Source organism: Meles meles, chromosome 1 (genome assembly GCF_922984935.1).
Source record: "Meles meles chromosome 1, mMelMel3.1 paternal haplotype, whole genome shotgun sequence".
Classification (NCBI taxonomy): domain Eukaryota; kingdom Metazoa; phylum Chordata; class Mammalia; order Carnivora; family Mustelidae; genus Meles; species Meles meles.
Window position 1 is genome coordinate 138,510,363 of NC_060066.1, and position 16,254 is coordinate 138,526,616.

The 16,254-nt window shown below is 44.4% G+C and overlaps 1 protein-coding gene across 2 annotated transcripts in view; it reads left to right on the forward strand.

The window, feature by feature from the left end:
• Window positions 1–16,254, forward strand: part of TGFBR3 (transforming growth factor beta receptor 3) — a 201,858-nt gene that overhangs the window by 79,706 nt on the left and 105,898 nt on the right. For both annotated transcript variants that reach the window (XM_046015836.1, XM_046015830.1), the window contains exon 3: window positions 4,464–4,648. In XM_046015836.1, the coding sequence (XP_045871792.1) occupies window positions 4,464–4,648 (185 nt within the window). The remainder of the gene's footprint in view (window positions 1–4,463; window positions 4,649–16,254) is intronic.

Here is a 16,254-nt window from a genome sequence, read left to right on the forward strand (position 1 = left end):
CAGAGTTTTTATCATGAATGACTTAGATTTTGTCAAATGCTTTTTCTGCATCTGTTGATATGATTATGTGACTTTTTTCTTCTGGTTTTTCTTCTTCAGCCAGTTGGTGAGATGGATTACATCAGTTGATTTTCAGGTGTATGTATCTGGATAAATCCTACTTGGTTGTGCTGTTTAGTTCTTTTTTACATTGTTGGATTCAGTTTGCAAGTATTTTGTTGATGATTTTTGCATCTATGTTTATGTTATGTTGGTCTATAGTTTTCTTGCAATGTCTTTGTCTGGTTTTGGTATTAGGGTAATGCTGACCAAATACAATGAGTTAAGAAGTATTCCTTCTGCTTCTGTCTTCTGAGAGAGATTGTAGAGAATTCATATAATTTCTTCCATAAATGTCTAGTGTTTTCTAATGAAAATTTCACCATACAGAGATGTGAGCCCCAGAAGTAGGTGTGAGTCTCAGTGCTTGGGTGACTGGGCAACCTTAAAGCACTTACTTAAGTGCCTTGAATTTATTTTCCTTTTCTTTAAAATAGGGGTAATACCACTTCCTCGTAATGGTGTTCAAGGTCATATAGACCTAGTACTGCCTAGCCTGTAGTGAGCACTTAGTAAATAGGAGTGACTTACTTAATTTTTTTACTACACCAGACTGACATTGTGTGTTGAAGGCACCATTTTTTATATACCCTTGGAGGATAAGGGTGAATAATTCCTAATTTCTTGTTTTTCTTTCTTGCTTGCTTTTTTGGCTTTAAGGATAGCTTAATCGTATTTTATAGCTTTTTTGTTGTTGTTGTGGCAATAAATTCATTAAAGGAGCCTCAAAAACTAACTACTACTTTGGTGTGTCTGGTGGTCGGAGATACTCTATGTGGAGTGTGTTTAAACATTGACCCCAGTGGGTCTCGGTAAAGTGCAGTTATCCAGTCACTTGATCAGAGCATGTCCTGTGTATTGCTTTCTTTTTTCTTTGACCTTGGGCTGACATATAACACAGGGCTGGAACTGTAGCCCATTAAGTGGGATTTGCCCTGCCCTGGGCTCTGGCAGGCCAGAAACCATGGATTCTAAGTGAGGATTGCTAGTCCTTAGTACTGGGGGTATCCCCTCTCTGATTCCCTCCCCACTTTGGGAAAGACCTTATCCCCTGATTTGTTGTCAGTGAGTTTTTGCTTTAACCCCAGTGTGGAGATGAGGACTGTGGTGATTTTTTTTTTTTTTTTTAAAGATTTTATTTACTCATTTGACAGACAGAGAGTACAAGTAGGCAGAGAAGCACGCAGAGAGAGGAGGAAGCAGGCTCCCTGCCGAGCAGAGAGCCCGATGTGGGGCTCGATCGCAGGACCCTGGGATCTTGACCTGAGCCTAAGGCAGAGGCTTTAACCCACTGAGCCACCCAGGCGCCCAGGACTGTGGTGATTTTAAGAAAGATCCTGATGGGCGATGGTGGCACTGCAAGGAGGAGGGAGAGTCAAGCAGATTGCAGATATGTTTTTGCACATGCATACAAAATGGAGCTGAAAAGGTTTTTTTGTTTTTTTTTTAAATTTTTATTTTGTGTGTGTGTGTGTGTATGATCTCTATACCCAGCATGGGGCTCAAACTCACGACCTCAGAGGTGCCTGGGTGGTTCAGTCAGTTAATTGTCTGCCTTTGGCTCAGGTCATGATCCCAGGATCCTGGGATCTAGCTGGAGTCAGGCTCCCTGCTCACCAGAGAGTCCTGCTTCTCCTTCTCTCTTCTCCCACTCCCCTCCCTTGTGCTCTCCCTTGTGTTTGGTCTCTCTCTTTCTCTCTCTCTCTCTCTCAAATAAATAAATAAAAATCTTAAAAAAGAGAAAAAACCAAACTCATGACCCCAAGATCAAGAATCAGATGCTGGGGTGCCTGGGTGGCTCAGTGGGTTAAGCCGCTGCCTTCGGCTCAGGTCATGATCTCAGGGTCCTGGGATCGAGTCCCGCATCGGCCTCTCTGCTCAGCAGGGAGCCTGCTTCCCTCTCTCTCTCTCTCTCTGCCTGCCTCTCTATCTACTTGTGATCTCTCTCTGTCAAATAAATAAAATCTAAAAAAAAAAAAAAGAGTCAGATGCTGTACTGACTGAGCCAGCCAGGTGCTCCTTTTTAAGTTTTTGTTTCAATTTCAGTTAATTAACATGCAATGTAGTATTCGTTTCAGGTGTAAGTATAGTGACTCAGCACTTCCAAGCATCACCACAAGTGACCTCCTTAATCCCCATCACCTAATTCACCCATCCCCCCACCTTGAAAAGCATTCTTATTTGGGCTTAATTTGTGATAAAGGCACATTCATGGCACGAAGCTGTGAAACCAGTTCCCCAGAGTTGAGTGTGTTCCCAAAGTTGAGTAGGAGTAGGAGACTCTGGAGCTCTGGGGTGCCAAGTACACCTGCAGCCCACTGTGGTTGGGGAGGCCTGAAGGGGAAACAACAGTAGGGGGAGCACCTGCTCATACTGTTCGCCCTACAGCAAGACTTCCGAGAATCAGAGGTCCAGTACGTCCTGCCTTTTGCCACTGTGACATCTTCCTTCACCACCTCTGTTTCTCAGAAAGCAGCTGGGCACAGTACAGCAGCACAGAGAGCAGCAGTGATTATTTGAGAAGGTACATACTTCATGTCAGACCAGATAACTTTTATCAGCCTCGATAATTTCCGTGAGTTCTGAAATAGACTTGGCACACCAGGCAGGGTGTCTGCTTATGGTCTAGCAGTGGGGGTGCAGGATTGCCTGGTTCTGAACGGCATTTGCATTTTACACTGGGGCTGTGATCCTGGAGAGCACTTTTAATATGTAGAAGTCAGGAAGAACTAATTGGAGTGTGTCCAGGTCTTTCATTGGGTTCTGCTTGGGAGGCTGTGGTTTAGTGGATGCTGTTTGTTCAAGTCCCAGTCTCCGCAGGTATCAAATGGAGACAACACCAAACTTGTAGAGGACTATCGTGGTTCCTCCTTCTTCTTGGATGTCCCTCTCTATCAGTCATCCAGCCAGTGTGCAGTGAGGCCCACGTGGGATTGTACCTCAGTCATTCCCCTCTTAGTCCCCTACTGCTAAATCCAAGTCCCCAGAATGGTGCCCTAATCACCAATCAGGGAGGGAGCAATTTATTTTAAAGCTCAGTGATTCATGTCCCAATTATTTTTTGAGCATCTTGTACCTGCCAGGTGCTATGATGGGTGCTAAGGATACAAAGATGAGTAGCCCACCGTCTGGGAGGTCACACCAGACTAGCAGAGACAGATGTAGACAGATGGTCCTTACAGTGTAGAAGTTGCTGAGATGGGCAGAGAAGTTCTGTGAGGACGGAGGAAGAGTACTTCTCTCATCCTGGGTTGTTTGTTGTGGGGCAAAGTTGGAGTGGAACAGGAATTTGGGGGAAGGAAACAAGCTTGAATAAAGATGTGCAGTTAAGACACATCGTGGTATCTTTGGAGAAGGCATTGCGGTTGATGGAGTGGGGTGGGGGGAGGCTGGAGAGAGAGGAAGGGAGTTGTGAGGAAAGGCCTTATGTGCTTGGTTAGGGAGCTTGGGCTTTATTTTCAGGCCAGCAGTCCGTAAGGGACAGACATGCCGGCAGAGATGGGAGGGACAGGCATTCGTATGGGGAGCGACCATCCCACTGAGCATGCTGGGTGAGTTGGTCGGTCTTGCATGAAAGGTGGCTTGGAGAGCTGGATGCTTGAGTATCCCTTTAGGAAGATGGGTAGTCGCCTAGAGACAGAGGCAATGAGGACCCTAGGAGGGAGGGATGGGCAGGAATGGGTGTTAGGATTTAGGTTCTGATTATTGGAGAAAGGGAGAATGAGGAAGCAGGAGCCAAGTGTGACCAGGGTTCTACTTTTTCTATTTGAGGCTCTACTCATATGCTTCTCCCTTTCTTGGAAGGATTTTTTTCCTGCTTTCTGGCCCAAACTTTGCTATACAACGCAGGCCCCAGCTGCCCCCGTTCATTACATCTTGTTTTCTGTTGTTCTTAAGGTGGTTTTGCTCTCTCTAAGAAGGCAGGGCATGCTTAGAGGTTAGGGACTATATCTTATACTTTTTGGGTGAAATTTTGGTTGTTAAATATTATTTATTCATACTACCATTGGGCTTTAGGCAACTTATTCCATTTCTTTCTTTCTTTTTTTTCCTAAGAGAGGAAGGAAGAATTGAACACAGATGTCAAATGGGAGGTTTCCTCCATCCAGAGGAATACATTCGTGACTTGTGTGTCTAAAAGGGAATTTACATAATCAAGTACACATCAGAATCATCTAAAAGGAATTTAGAGATTGGTGGTTTTAGACTAGGCTAAGCTTTTTTGCCATTGAGTTCGGAAACAACTTACCTGGAGAGGTTCTTCTGGTGGACTGGCCATGGCTGGATCGTCTAGGATAATTAATTTAACTGTGGCACAATTCATTGCTGTTTCTGAGGGATTTGGTTTGTGATTCCCTCTGCAGGTCCAGAGCCCAGTGCCCAGTGTGAGTTGTCGCCTGTCAATGCCTCGCATCCGGTCCAGGCCTTCATGGAGAGCTTCACTGTCTTGTCAGGGTGTGCGAGCAGAGGTACAACAGGGCTGCCCCAGGAAGTGCACGTCCTGAACCTCCGTGCTGCTGACCCTGGGCTCGGCCAGCCCCAGGGAGAGGTAGGTGCAGGTCCTGGCTTTCTACTCCCTGCCCCTCTAAGCTTGTAAAGACACTAATCAGGACAAAGAGTCCTCCCCACTCCCCACCCCCCCCACCCCAGGTTTAACAAGTATGCTTACATATGAATATTAGTCTGAGGAGGACACAATGTACACTCAAGAGAGGGATTTCAAATAACAGATTGCTCTCCGGACTGGGCAACTCTAGGAATCCTTTCTAAATAAAGAGATTTTTCAGCTTCATAACTTTCCTGGCTTCCCATATTGGAAAGAATGTTCTTATGGATTTCATCTTTGAAACATGGCTGTGAAAAAACAAAATAAGGTGCTGTTTTTCTGTTATTGTAAAATACCTTTCTCATCCTCTTCTGTGACCTGTCTTCTTTCTTTGCTTTGTCTTATGAACTGGTTGCTCCTGCAGGATGAATCAATGGAAATGGGAGCATTCGAGTAAAGATGGCAGTATTTTGTCCTTGCATGAAAAGCCCTGGGGGTTGTCCTTAAGCTATCTAGGCAGCTTCTTGAAGATAGCCGTGGTAGTGGTGGTCTAGGTGTCTAGGTGGTGGTGATGGTGATGAACCAAGCTCCTAGTGCCTTGGTATTTCACCTGTCCTCAGCCCTGTTTGAAGCACTCATACACTTACCCGATGAAGTCCTGTTGTTATCCTCATTTTACAGGTGACAGCAGAAATAACTCACTTGCACAGGGTCATCACCATAAGAGAAAAATGGCCTCCTCTTTCCTGTGGCTCAGAAATGACCTAGATTCTGGGTAATAGTCATCATACTTCTTTTAAGATCACACACAGTTGTCATTCTTTCTGTTTTTAAGCTTCTGTGTGTCAGAAATGTTATCATTCAGGTGTTCTCTCTCCAGGGAGAGAGAAGCCACAATAAATCCTGATCACAGCGAAGCGTAGGAAAACTAATGCAGAGTGGAACTTATCTTCGAGTTTTCTTGTGGTCAGGGAAGTTAATTTCCAGAACTGTTTGTTTATGTGCCTGAACCACTCAGCCTTTTGGGGAGAGTAGGAATAGGAGAGGTGAGGTGTCCAGAAGGAAAAGCAAACTGATTTTAATCTCATGAAAGTGTGCCGAGTTGGTTCATTTCAAAGACAAATCATCTAACCTTTTCAGCTCCGCTGGAAATTACTGTTAATACTTTTGGTTGCTTGCCACGGTGGCTGCAACACCTCTTCCAAGGCAGATTTTCTCTATCCTGGTCATGTGTCTTTAATTCTTAACGTATGGGGGAGACTGTGATGGGCGGGAAAGGAGGAGGAGGAAATGCAGTTCCTCTGAAGCATTGCTGACTCCAGCAATTCTTTAGCAGCGATAATTACTCATTTTATATGTGCTCTCTCAGAGGAACCAAGAAGGAAGAGGAAAGTTCGAGCTATTACAGAAGCAGCAACAGCAGAGATTCTGGATGTTAAATTGTGCGTTACTGTTGTTGCCTGTGAAAATAGATTCAAATACGACTGTTGAAGCAAAAGAAAGATACCCCTAGGAATGACCGCAGAGTTCTCCCACACTTGCATGTCGGTGTCAGATTAAAGCGTTCGCAGCAGTACAGAGGACACATCAAACTAGCTGGCATCCAGGGACATAGTATGTCCAGCGAGGGAGTAAAGAGGTAGGGTCTAGAGGGGACAGTCTCCAAGACTTGCTTAAAAACCTAAACGTTCTTCTCCTTTCTTCAGTATTTATATAGTATAGGTATGATTTGGCGTTAGTGATTTGCGGTTAGTGATTTGAAGATATTTTGGGTACTGAGCACCTAAGGGCAGTTGCGTTGTTTCTTTCTTTGGGGACTTTCTAAGAATTAGATGGTTGTACTTCAACCCTGTTTGAAAACAAGATGTTGGGATATGTGGTCTTTGGAAATTCCATGTGGCTCTGAGCTGCTCTCACATAGTAAACCTTGGACTATTTTATGTATAGAGAGTGAGCGTAGAGGACAATACGAGCAGTTGGGCCATGAGAGAATGAAAAGAGAAGCAAAGAGAGATTGTTTCTGGATGGTAAAATGGGGTTGGAGAAATATTAAATCTTTCTCACCTTCTTCTTGTAAGACTGTGCAGTTGTGCAGTTTTTAAAATCTCTTGAACTATATGACCCAGCAATTCTACTTCTCTGAGTATATACCCAAGAGAAAGGATAACGTATGTCTGCATGAAAATTTGTCTGCGGATGCTCATGGCAGTGTTATTCATAGTGGTTAAAAAGTGGAAACAACCTATCTGTTGATGAGTGGGTAAATAAAATGTGGTCTGTCCACACAATGAATGTTACTGGGCAATAAGAAGGAATGAAATACTGACACGTGCTGCTGGTGAAGGAACCATGATGCTAAGTGAAAGAAGACAGACACAAAAGACCACATATTATGTGAATCCATTTGTGTGAAATGTCCAGAATAGACAGATTTATAGAGATAGAAAGTGAGTTAGTGGTTGCTGAGGGCTGAAGGGCAAAAGGGAGAAGTGCGCGTTGACTGTTAATGAGTACAGGGTTTCTTCGGGTCTAAAATTAAATTGTGGTGATGGTTCCCCCATTGCATATGAATATACTAAACACCATTGATAAATGTGAATATACTAAAAACCACTGGATGGCGTTTTAAATGGGTGGGTGGTTTTATGGTATGTGAATTTTATCTCAGAAAAGCTGGTTAAAAAACAGTAATTCAACCTGTTAGTATTCTAATTAGCCAATAAAGTTTACCTTGACTGTATTCACCTTTTTTTTTTTACCTTTTTTTTTTTTAAACCAGGATTGCTTCCTCTTGCAACCTAAAGTCACCTTACTTTCTCTATTGTTTTCAGTGGATAACTTTGTATTTATAGCTATGCTATTACATGGTTTGTGCTAAAAATCACAGCTGATCTATTTTGGGGTGATAGTGGGAGGACCAGAGGTACCCTTTCTATATGTCTCCACTGAATATCAAAGGCAAATATTTTTCAAAGTGAAATAAGGTCATTGCTCATACATTAGCAAAGGGAATGCCATATTGGTTCCCAGGTATAATTGACTTGGACTCCGATGACCAAGATAGTTGTTTTCCACCATGTCCTCCTCAAATGGGAGGGAATTACTAAATCCATCCTTTTCCCCCCAGCTTGTTACTGGTGCAGGATCTGCAGTAAGATCTATTGTGAATCAACATTCACAATATTTCTCTAACATTTTACTAAATTCCTACCTCCCAAGAGTCTTCAGGTTTTCCTGCTGAGGAGAAGCTGCTGCTTTTCCTGTGTGGGGGAGGTGACAGATCCTACACCTGGAAGTAATAACCACAGCAGGTTGACAAGATTGGGGGAAACAGTTGCGCTTAAGTTAGATAAACAATTTTATAGGCCAGCAGAGGATTTGTATCAGAAACTCGCTTGTTACAGTGATGTATATACAAAGTCTTCTGTAGCAAAGCACTGTTTTGCCATTGGCCTCCCTGCTGGGTTCCCCTCAGGACAGCCCAGAGACCTATAATTGTATTTTTCATCTGAGACCACACCTCTCATTTGTAATCATTGGTTTTGGAAACAACAGGCCTGGAAGTGAACAGGAAACTTGAAAAAGACTCTCTGGCGACAGAAGGGCAGAAGACCGTAAACAGCCGGAGAGATCAGTTCTGTCTTTAAGAATAAACGGGCATTGGTGTCATCATTTTCATCCTATAAAAACCAGCTCCTCTTGCTCTTTGACTTCAAAGTAAAATCCGCCCCTCCCCCCAGAGTTTGGGCCCTCAGGGTGTTTCCTGATTCCTGAGGGTGGGTAATAAGGCGACAGAGGCTTATTTACAATAACATACTTTCATTAGTTGCTGGAGTGGCAATAATTTTGTTTCCTATCTAATTTTTATTGCGACCTGCTTTTATGTGGTGATGTGTCTTTTCTATTTCTGACTTATCTAATTGCCTGTTTACCATGAAAAGCTGCTGAGGGTAAGCCCCTAGTTAGCATTACCTACGTGTATAAAGGACACGGTGTTTAAATTTATGTATTTGTCCTGACAGTACAGCAGCAACTGTTAATGGGTGTGCCGGTAACTGGCTGTATGGAGGAAAGATCTGGAAGGCTCCATTGTCCTGGGAAAGGGCCCGGGTTTAATAACTTTATCCCCCAGAAAGTTCAGAACCCTTCCTACTTCCGTGTATTTGCATATTCTCTGCCTCATTCCGCTGCAAGGGCTCGGGATGGGCTCACAATAGACATGTCAACAGTATAAGCAGAAATGCAAAATGAGGACAAAGAAGAAAGAAAAGTGTAGTTGTGAGCCGTCCAGGTTAATGTGGTCGGTACGACCGACTATGAAATGTGGATCCAGGCTTCTTGGCAGGCAGGGCCAAGTGGGATGTGTGGTTAATCACACATGTGGCTCCAAGTCACTTTTGCTTTGTACCTTCGCGAGGACTATGGCCTAAAGTTGTTCCTTTCCTGCTTCTTTTGAGGGCAGGAAAGACCACAGTTGGGAGAAAGAGAAGGAAGTAAACACATTTATCTGAAATACTGTTCTGCTTGCCTCTTTGCAGTTCCCTTGCCCACCACGTTACAGGAACGGCCACAGTGGCGGTGGTGTGACGTGCCTCCTGGGGGCCTGGCCACCTCGTGGGGACTTGTGTCCTCCCTGCCAGCCCTCCCTGTCCCCAAGCAAAGCAGCGTGGCTCAGGGAGGCAGTGGACGCTGGGTCTTTTGGACTCGACAGTCCAAGCTGTCCCTGCCCTTCCAGTCCACTTCCTTTCGACCATTAGCTCTCGCCTTGTTCCGGGCTGTGAAACCTGCTAACCAGTCTTGCTTGAGTCCACCTGTTCAGTGAGCCAGCTAGTCTCCCGCTGAGGGCTTGGGTTTCCTGCATAGGCTTGTGACAGCTCATTCCAGGGCTCCCAGTCCGTTTTCATTCCCTCCCTTGTAGCTTTGGGGGCACTGCTTTAAGGTTGGCCTCTTGCTGTCTTTTTTCCTTTCTCGTTTAGAAAGATGAGCACATCAAGTGTTAGTAATTATAAAAAGCCAGGAGCCAAGGATCCCCTGTTCTCTCCGTGGTTGTTAACGGCCACACTAAATGCCACCTCCCATCTGTCTTTCATAGTTGATTATTTCCTCCCCTCCTCCCCCATAAGGCTTTGAGCTGCCTTCACACAAGTAACCCACCTGTTCTCTGCTTGCAGTCCGTGACTCGTTGTAACCAAACTTGCTTGGGCCGTATGAGAAGGGAGAACAAACACATTAAAGGACTCTTCCTCCTTTGAATGAAACACAGACGCGTTAGTATGTGGGCTTTGACATCTGAATTGATGGCTTTTTTGCTCACTTGGAGGTATCTAGAAGTTCAGGGATTAAACATTTTGGAGATCGCTACTACCAGTCTACTTAACTGCTTGTTCACAATCTTCCCTCTGTTTCTACAATATTAGTAGGTAGACAGCTTCTCTCTTCCCCCTTAGTTATTAAAATATAGACAGAACAGTGCAGGGGTAGGGGGAATGGGCTGTTGTCTTAACTTTACTCCTCACTTCTAAAAGAACTGATAGAGAATTTCAAGACTGGCTTCTTGGAGGAGGAGACTACCTGTGTGAGAGCAGAAGTACCCAGTGAACACTGAACAGTAGCACACCAGCCGCATTCCTTCTCTGTCTGGGGCATTTTTCCCACTGCAGTTATTCATGAATGACTTTCTAATCCTAGACCTGTGTATGTGCAGGAAAAAATCCAAATAAACTCAAGGCTATTAGTGTTTCAGAGATCTTACATGTAGTGTATGCTTAGCAAGTGTCAGAGTAAACTGCTCTCACACACACACGCACACACACACACACACACTGTATATTGGTGAAGTTTAGTTCCTAAACAGATACCTTCCATGCATAAACGCTGCCTGGTGTTTGTTTAAATGGAGGTTGCTTTGGAAAGCATTCCAGCCTTTTCGGCGAGATTGCCTCTGAACGGACCATTTTGTTGCAGACCTACAGTAGATATATCCAAAAGTTAAACTGATAGCAAGGGACACATTTCTCAATTCATCTGAGTGTTGCTATGGAAGTTATTTCATTAACTTGAAAGACAACTGAATCTGACTGTCACGTAGGATTGGAGGTCCTAAATAAGTAGGCCAGTCACATCATTTTCAGGGAGCCGCCCCTTCACTCAGAGGAAGCTACTCAGTGCCTATTAAATGCTGACACCCTGCTGGGCAGAATGTGGGTGCTAGGCCAGGACTGGATAGAGGAGCACTGTTGGGGACAGCAAGGCTACCAGATACGGTTGCTGGCTCAGCGGAGGACCATGCTGGCCAGTTTAGAACTAACCACACTAGTCGAGGGTGGTTTTTGACATGTTGGGGCAAGATGTTGAATCGGAAAACTACAGCTAACTCTCAAGTAAGAACTCTCCAAAAACCCAGTTAGGGACTTCTAGAAAAAGTGAAAGCAGAAACGAGAGCAATAATAGTAAACATCAGGGCTTAGCAGACAAATGAGGACACAAACTAAGCAAAGAAGTTACAACATTGCTACCAAGATCCTGGCTGGCCACATCACTTAAACCCTGTCATTTATCACAGTAATGTCCACATGCTATAAAATTGCCCTTAGAAAGCACAGCTCCTGGCCCCACCAGAGGGATGGAGCCTGGTTGGACTTTGCCATTTTGGCAGGAGGCAATGCCGGGTTGTATTCTCGACTGGTTGGGAGAGGACAGACTGAAAAAGCCTCTCGCTGTTGCCTCCTCCCCAGTCTGGAGAAGAGACTGCCTTGACCCCCTCTGAAATTTGTTCAGCAGCAGCCTTTTCTAGCCAGTGTGGTGTTTGTGCTTTTGGAGGTTAGGGCTACAGCCCCGAACCATCCTGTAGTTGCCATGGAAACTCATCGACGTCTAAAAAATTGTAATTTTCCAAAAATGTTGTTAGAAAATGCTTTTTCAGGGCCATCCTCCACATTTGAAAATGTGACTTTTTGCTTGAGGGGCATTTTGGAGAGCATTTTAAAAAGCAGTAGACCAAAGTAAGCAGGTCTACAAATCTGAGACCCAGATGTGCTGATTGGGCAAACGTCCAGCTTGTGTGCGCAGAGTATCCAAATCTCCAACTTGTACTCTCTTGTTTTCATTGCTTATCTGCTCTGTTGACATTTTGTTTGAGAATAAAAAGAAATTTACGGCTAATATCTCTGATTTAATACTCACATTCTGCAGAAATGTTTCATATCGCTTTCAGTTGTTTCCCCAGTGCGTTCTCTGAGTATTTCTGTGAAAATTAGCGTGTTTCATTATTTTACTTTTCTTTCTTCCACGGTGAAGAGGCCATGCATGAACTTGGCCCTGCTGATCATAGCTCCACACACCATTATATTTCTCTCACCCTTGTCTCTCCAATTTCTTGAATGAGTGAACATGTGTGTGTCCTGCCTCTCCCCTCTTTCCTTCCTGCAGCCTGACTTCTGTTCTCCTGAGCTTCTCTCTGAGGATGCCCTTCTGACCAGCTACTGGGTTGCTAAGACTGGGGGCAATCTGGTTTTAACCACCTGACAGAGGAGACCAGGGCCGGGGAGTGCCGTGGCGACTATTCACTGTCAAACAAGAAGGTGGTGCCAGTGCCGGACTGGAGCCCAGGGGTCCTCTCCTTTGGCAAAGCTCTTTCTCCCATAGCGCCTTCCCCTACTTTTTTCCTCCTCAGCTCTTTTTTCTGTCCTCCCTTTTCTGGCATCTCCTTCTGGGCTTCAGGATGATACCTTAGCCTGGTTCTCCTTCTACCTTTGTATCTGTTTTTCCGTTTCTTTCCCTGCTTTTTGTTCCTTCTCAGGGTTTCTTGCCTGGAGTGTAGTCTTTGGCCTTCGTTTTCCTGTCTCTTGTCTCTGAGGCAGCTTGTCTGTTTTCAGGGTTTGTGTTGTCTCCTCCATGCAAAAGACTCCCAGTGCTCTCTCCAGGCTTCAGCAGTGGAGCTCCTGTCAGGGTTCCAGAGAACCCTGCCTCTCAGGTCTTCCATCAAGCTTGCAGGTGCCTGAGACGCGCTGTGGAGGAGTAGCTATACTCGTAGGGTTCTGCGTGGCCGTAATCTCAGTCACTTGCCCAGCATGTGCCTCGGGGTGAGTTACTTCATTCTCTCAGCCTCCTTCCTCATCTGTGGAATGGAGATGATAGTGGCAGTTCTTTGGAGAGTTTACTGAGGAGTGAGAGATGTCCATATGGCACAGAGGGCTGCCATATGTGCCTGGCACACGGTAAACAATCAAATAGTAGCCCTTTTTATACCTTTGCAACTGAAGTTAAACCCGTCTTCTCCTTCCAGCAGGGAAGTTGGTTATCTGCCCAGCTTCCCTGCCCATCAGTGTCACTGCTACCATCTGTCTTGGGACTTTTGAACCATCTTGGATTTACTCATCCCTTTCAAATTCTGTAGTGGTCAGTCACCGAGTTTTATTGACATTTCCTCTGAAATGTCTCTTGAATTTCTGTGTTCTTCTCTACTTAACCCTGCAGCTTTTGAAACCAGTTTCCTGGGACTGATTGTTTTCAGTCTAACTTTTGGACCACTTCTTAGAACAATTTTCTCTGCATATTACCTCATAATTCATTCATCGATAGACACATTTGGTGAGTTATGCATTGAGAGCCTACTGTGTGCTAGGTAGACGTCCTGCTGCATTCTAACTCATGTTTATGTCTTCAGCACTTACTGAGGATTAAGGGCCAATAAATTTAATGCAGTGTGACAATTACTATGACCATAATGTGTTCCAAAATTAAAAAAATTTTGCAGGAGCCCAACAGAGGGAGTGGTAATTCTATCTGCAGGTGAGGGGAGGATTCCCAGAAGAGAGCATTTAATAAAGGGCTAGAAAGTCAAGTACAAGTTTTTGAGTAGAGGAGGAGAAAGGCCTCAGTATACACAGAGGGAAAAGCAGAAACCACATGTAGAACAAAGTTCCTCTATGTACACGGTGTCACCGGGATACAGTTCAAGGAGTACAAAACTGTGGCCTTTGGGCCAAATTCTGCCTGCTGCCTGTTTTGTATGTACAAAATTTATATACCATAAAGTTTACTTTTAGCACTCCAGAAAGAAACTTTGTACCCACCAGCAGTCACTCCCCATTGCTTGTGGTCCTACCCCCGGCCCTAGACAACCACCAGTCAGCTTTATTTCTTGATAGATTTGCCTGTTTGGGGCATTTTCTGTAGATGGAATCATATAGTAAATGTGACTTTTATGAATGGCTTCTTTCATTTAACAATGCATTTGAGATTCACCCATGTTGTAGCATGTCTTAGTTTTTTCATTCCTTTTTATTCCTGAAGAGTATTCCATTGGATGGCCATACCATATTTTGCTTATTCATTCACCACTCTGATGCCTGTTTTTGTAAATAGTGTTTTGTGGGTTTGTTTTTTTTTTTTTTTTGTAAATAAAGTTTATTGGAATATAGCCATGTCCATTCATTTATATATTGTCTGTGGCTTCTTAATTACTGTAATGGCAGAGTTGAGTGGTGTGACAAAGCCTGAAAGGTTTATGATCTAGCCATTTGCAGAGAAAGCTTGTCAATCACTGGGTTAGAGGATGGGGACAGTGATGGGAACAGTGGGAGCTGGGGTGGGCTGGGGTTTGAAAGTGGAAGATGAGGGGCACCTGGGAGGCTTAGTCGGTTAAGTGTCTGCCTTCAGCTCAGGTCATGATCCCAGGGTTCTGGGATCGAGCCCCATGTCATGCACCCTGCTCAGGGTAGAGTCTGCTTCTCCTTCTACCCCTCTCCTCTGCTTGTGCTCTCTCTCTCTCTCTCTCTCTCTCTCACGCAAATAAAAATCTTTAAAAAAAGTAAAAGATGAGTGGAAAGGCTGCATGAGTGAGGGTTTGGACTAACCCTGTATCTCTCCAACTTTGTGTGGTATGTGAATCCTCTGCTTCAGAATCCCTTAGAGATGCTTAAGAGCACATTCCCGAATCTCACTCATGACCTTTGCTGGTGAGGTGCATCCATTTTTTCCTAATTCCACCTGAACTTCTCTCTCAACTCAGTCTGTGCTGAACCCCTCCATGATCCTTTACCCTCCTCCCTCTCCCTTTCTTCTAAAGATTGCTCTGAATCCCCTCCACCCACCCCCCCTCCCCCGCCACAAGTCTGTACCTCCTCAGAGTATGGGATTATGTATTTTCTTGTATTATTTGGGGCTGAATCGTGTGTGTTAATGTTGCACACCCAGCTGGTGTGTGGACTCCTTAGGGGCAGGAACCAAGTCTTGGACCTATTTTGCATTGTGTGTATTGGGTTCTTGAATGAGACTAAGGATGTTATTTGAAGTATCACTGTAAGTCTTCTTAAGCTACTCCCTTTTTCTTTTTAAAAGTTTATTGATTTATTTTAGAGAGAGATTGAGTGAAAGAGAGGGCAGAGGGAGAGGGAGAGAGAATCTCCAGCAGACTACCTGCTGGGCAAGTAGCTGGGTAAGTAGCTGGATCTCACGACCCCGAGATATGACCTGAGCAGAGATCAAGAGTCGGATGCTTAACTGACTGAGCTGCCCACGTGCCCCACGCTACTCCTCTTTTCCACAGTGTGCCTTTATTGGATTTGCATTATGTCCATGGACTTGGTGTTTTGTCCTCAGGTCCCTCTTAACCACTATAGCTAAGCGGGTGTCCTTCTTTTTGTATTACAGCGTTGATTTCTTTTTCCTGATTGAGCTTCATTCTGCAGTTTACTCTCAAGTATCCAGGGCTCAGTGTCAGTCTTGGCCCAGTCCGTTTCTGAGTTTTGGTTACATTTTTCTTTACTCAGAGATTTTAGTCATCCGCTGGTAAACTAGTTAGTCCTTGCCCTCAGCTGGGTAAAAAGCTATAAATGGTTTTTGACTTCACGCTGCTCCCTCGGGTAGGTCATACGATCTGAGCCAGGTTTGCAGTTAGACCCTTACGAATGATCTGTCCACATGATGTAGGAGGATGATTCCCAGCCAGGTCTTAACATTGCTGGAATTAATTAACCTTGATTCCACCAGTGGAGAGAGGGCATTTTACTCTACCCTGTACTGTTAAATACCTAATAACGTGATCTTTTTTATCCTGTTTTTTTGCTCAGTGAGCACTTAAAATATCCCCGCCTGTATAGTAATTTGTTCCCTGTTTAATGTGGCTTTTTCCTTTGTTTACTCTGGACTCAAGTCTTTGTAGCTTGTTTTCTAAGTCAGCTCAAAAGCTGCTGGTCATTGGATTTGGCAGCCTTTTCAAGCTTTACCCACCAGAACCCTACAGGAAGTTGTGTGTCGGCCAGAAGAGTCTGTTTATTTAGAGCATGGTGTCCAGCAGAAGCAATCCATTTATGAGGGTCTGTTCTTAAAGACGCAGGAATCCGAATCTGTGTTTGGAAGACCTGCTTCTTCAACTTCCACTGCAAATGTGTGTGTGCTCTGTCCTTTCCTTTCCAGACTGCCAGGGCACCTTAGCTAAACTGGTAGTTAATTAAAATAGTCCTTTCTCTGAGCAACTTGGTCTTACCTGAAAGGCTAAAGTATCAATGCCCAGAAACTAGATAGCTCTTTTAACCTCTGAAGAATGGGATTGAAAAAGATTATTTTTAATGAATTGGCTTTTATAAGTTTATCGATCACCATTCTTA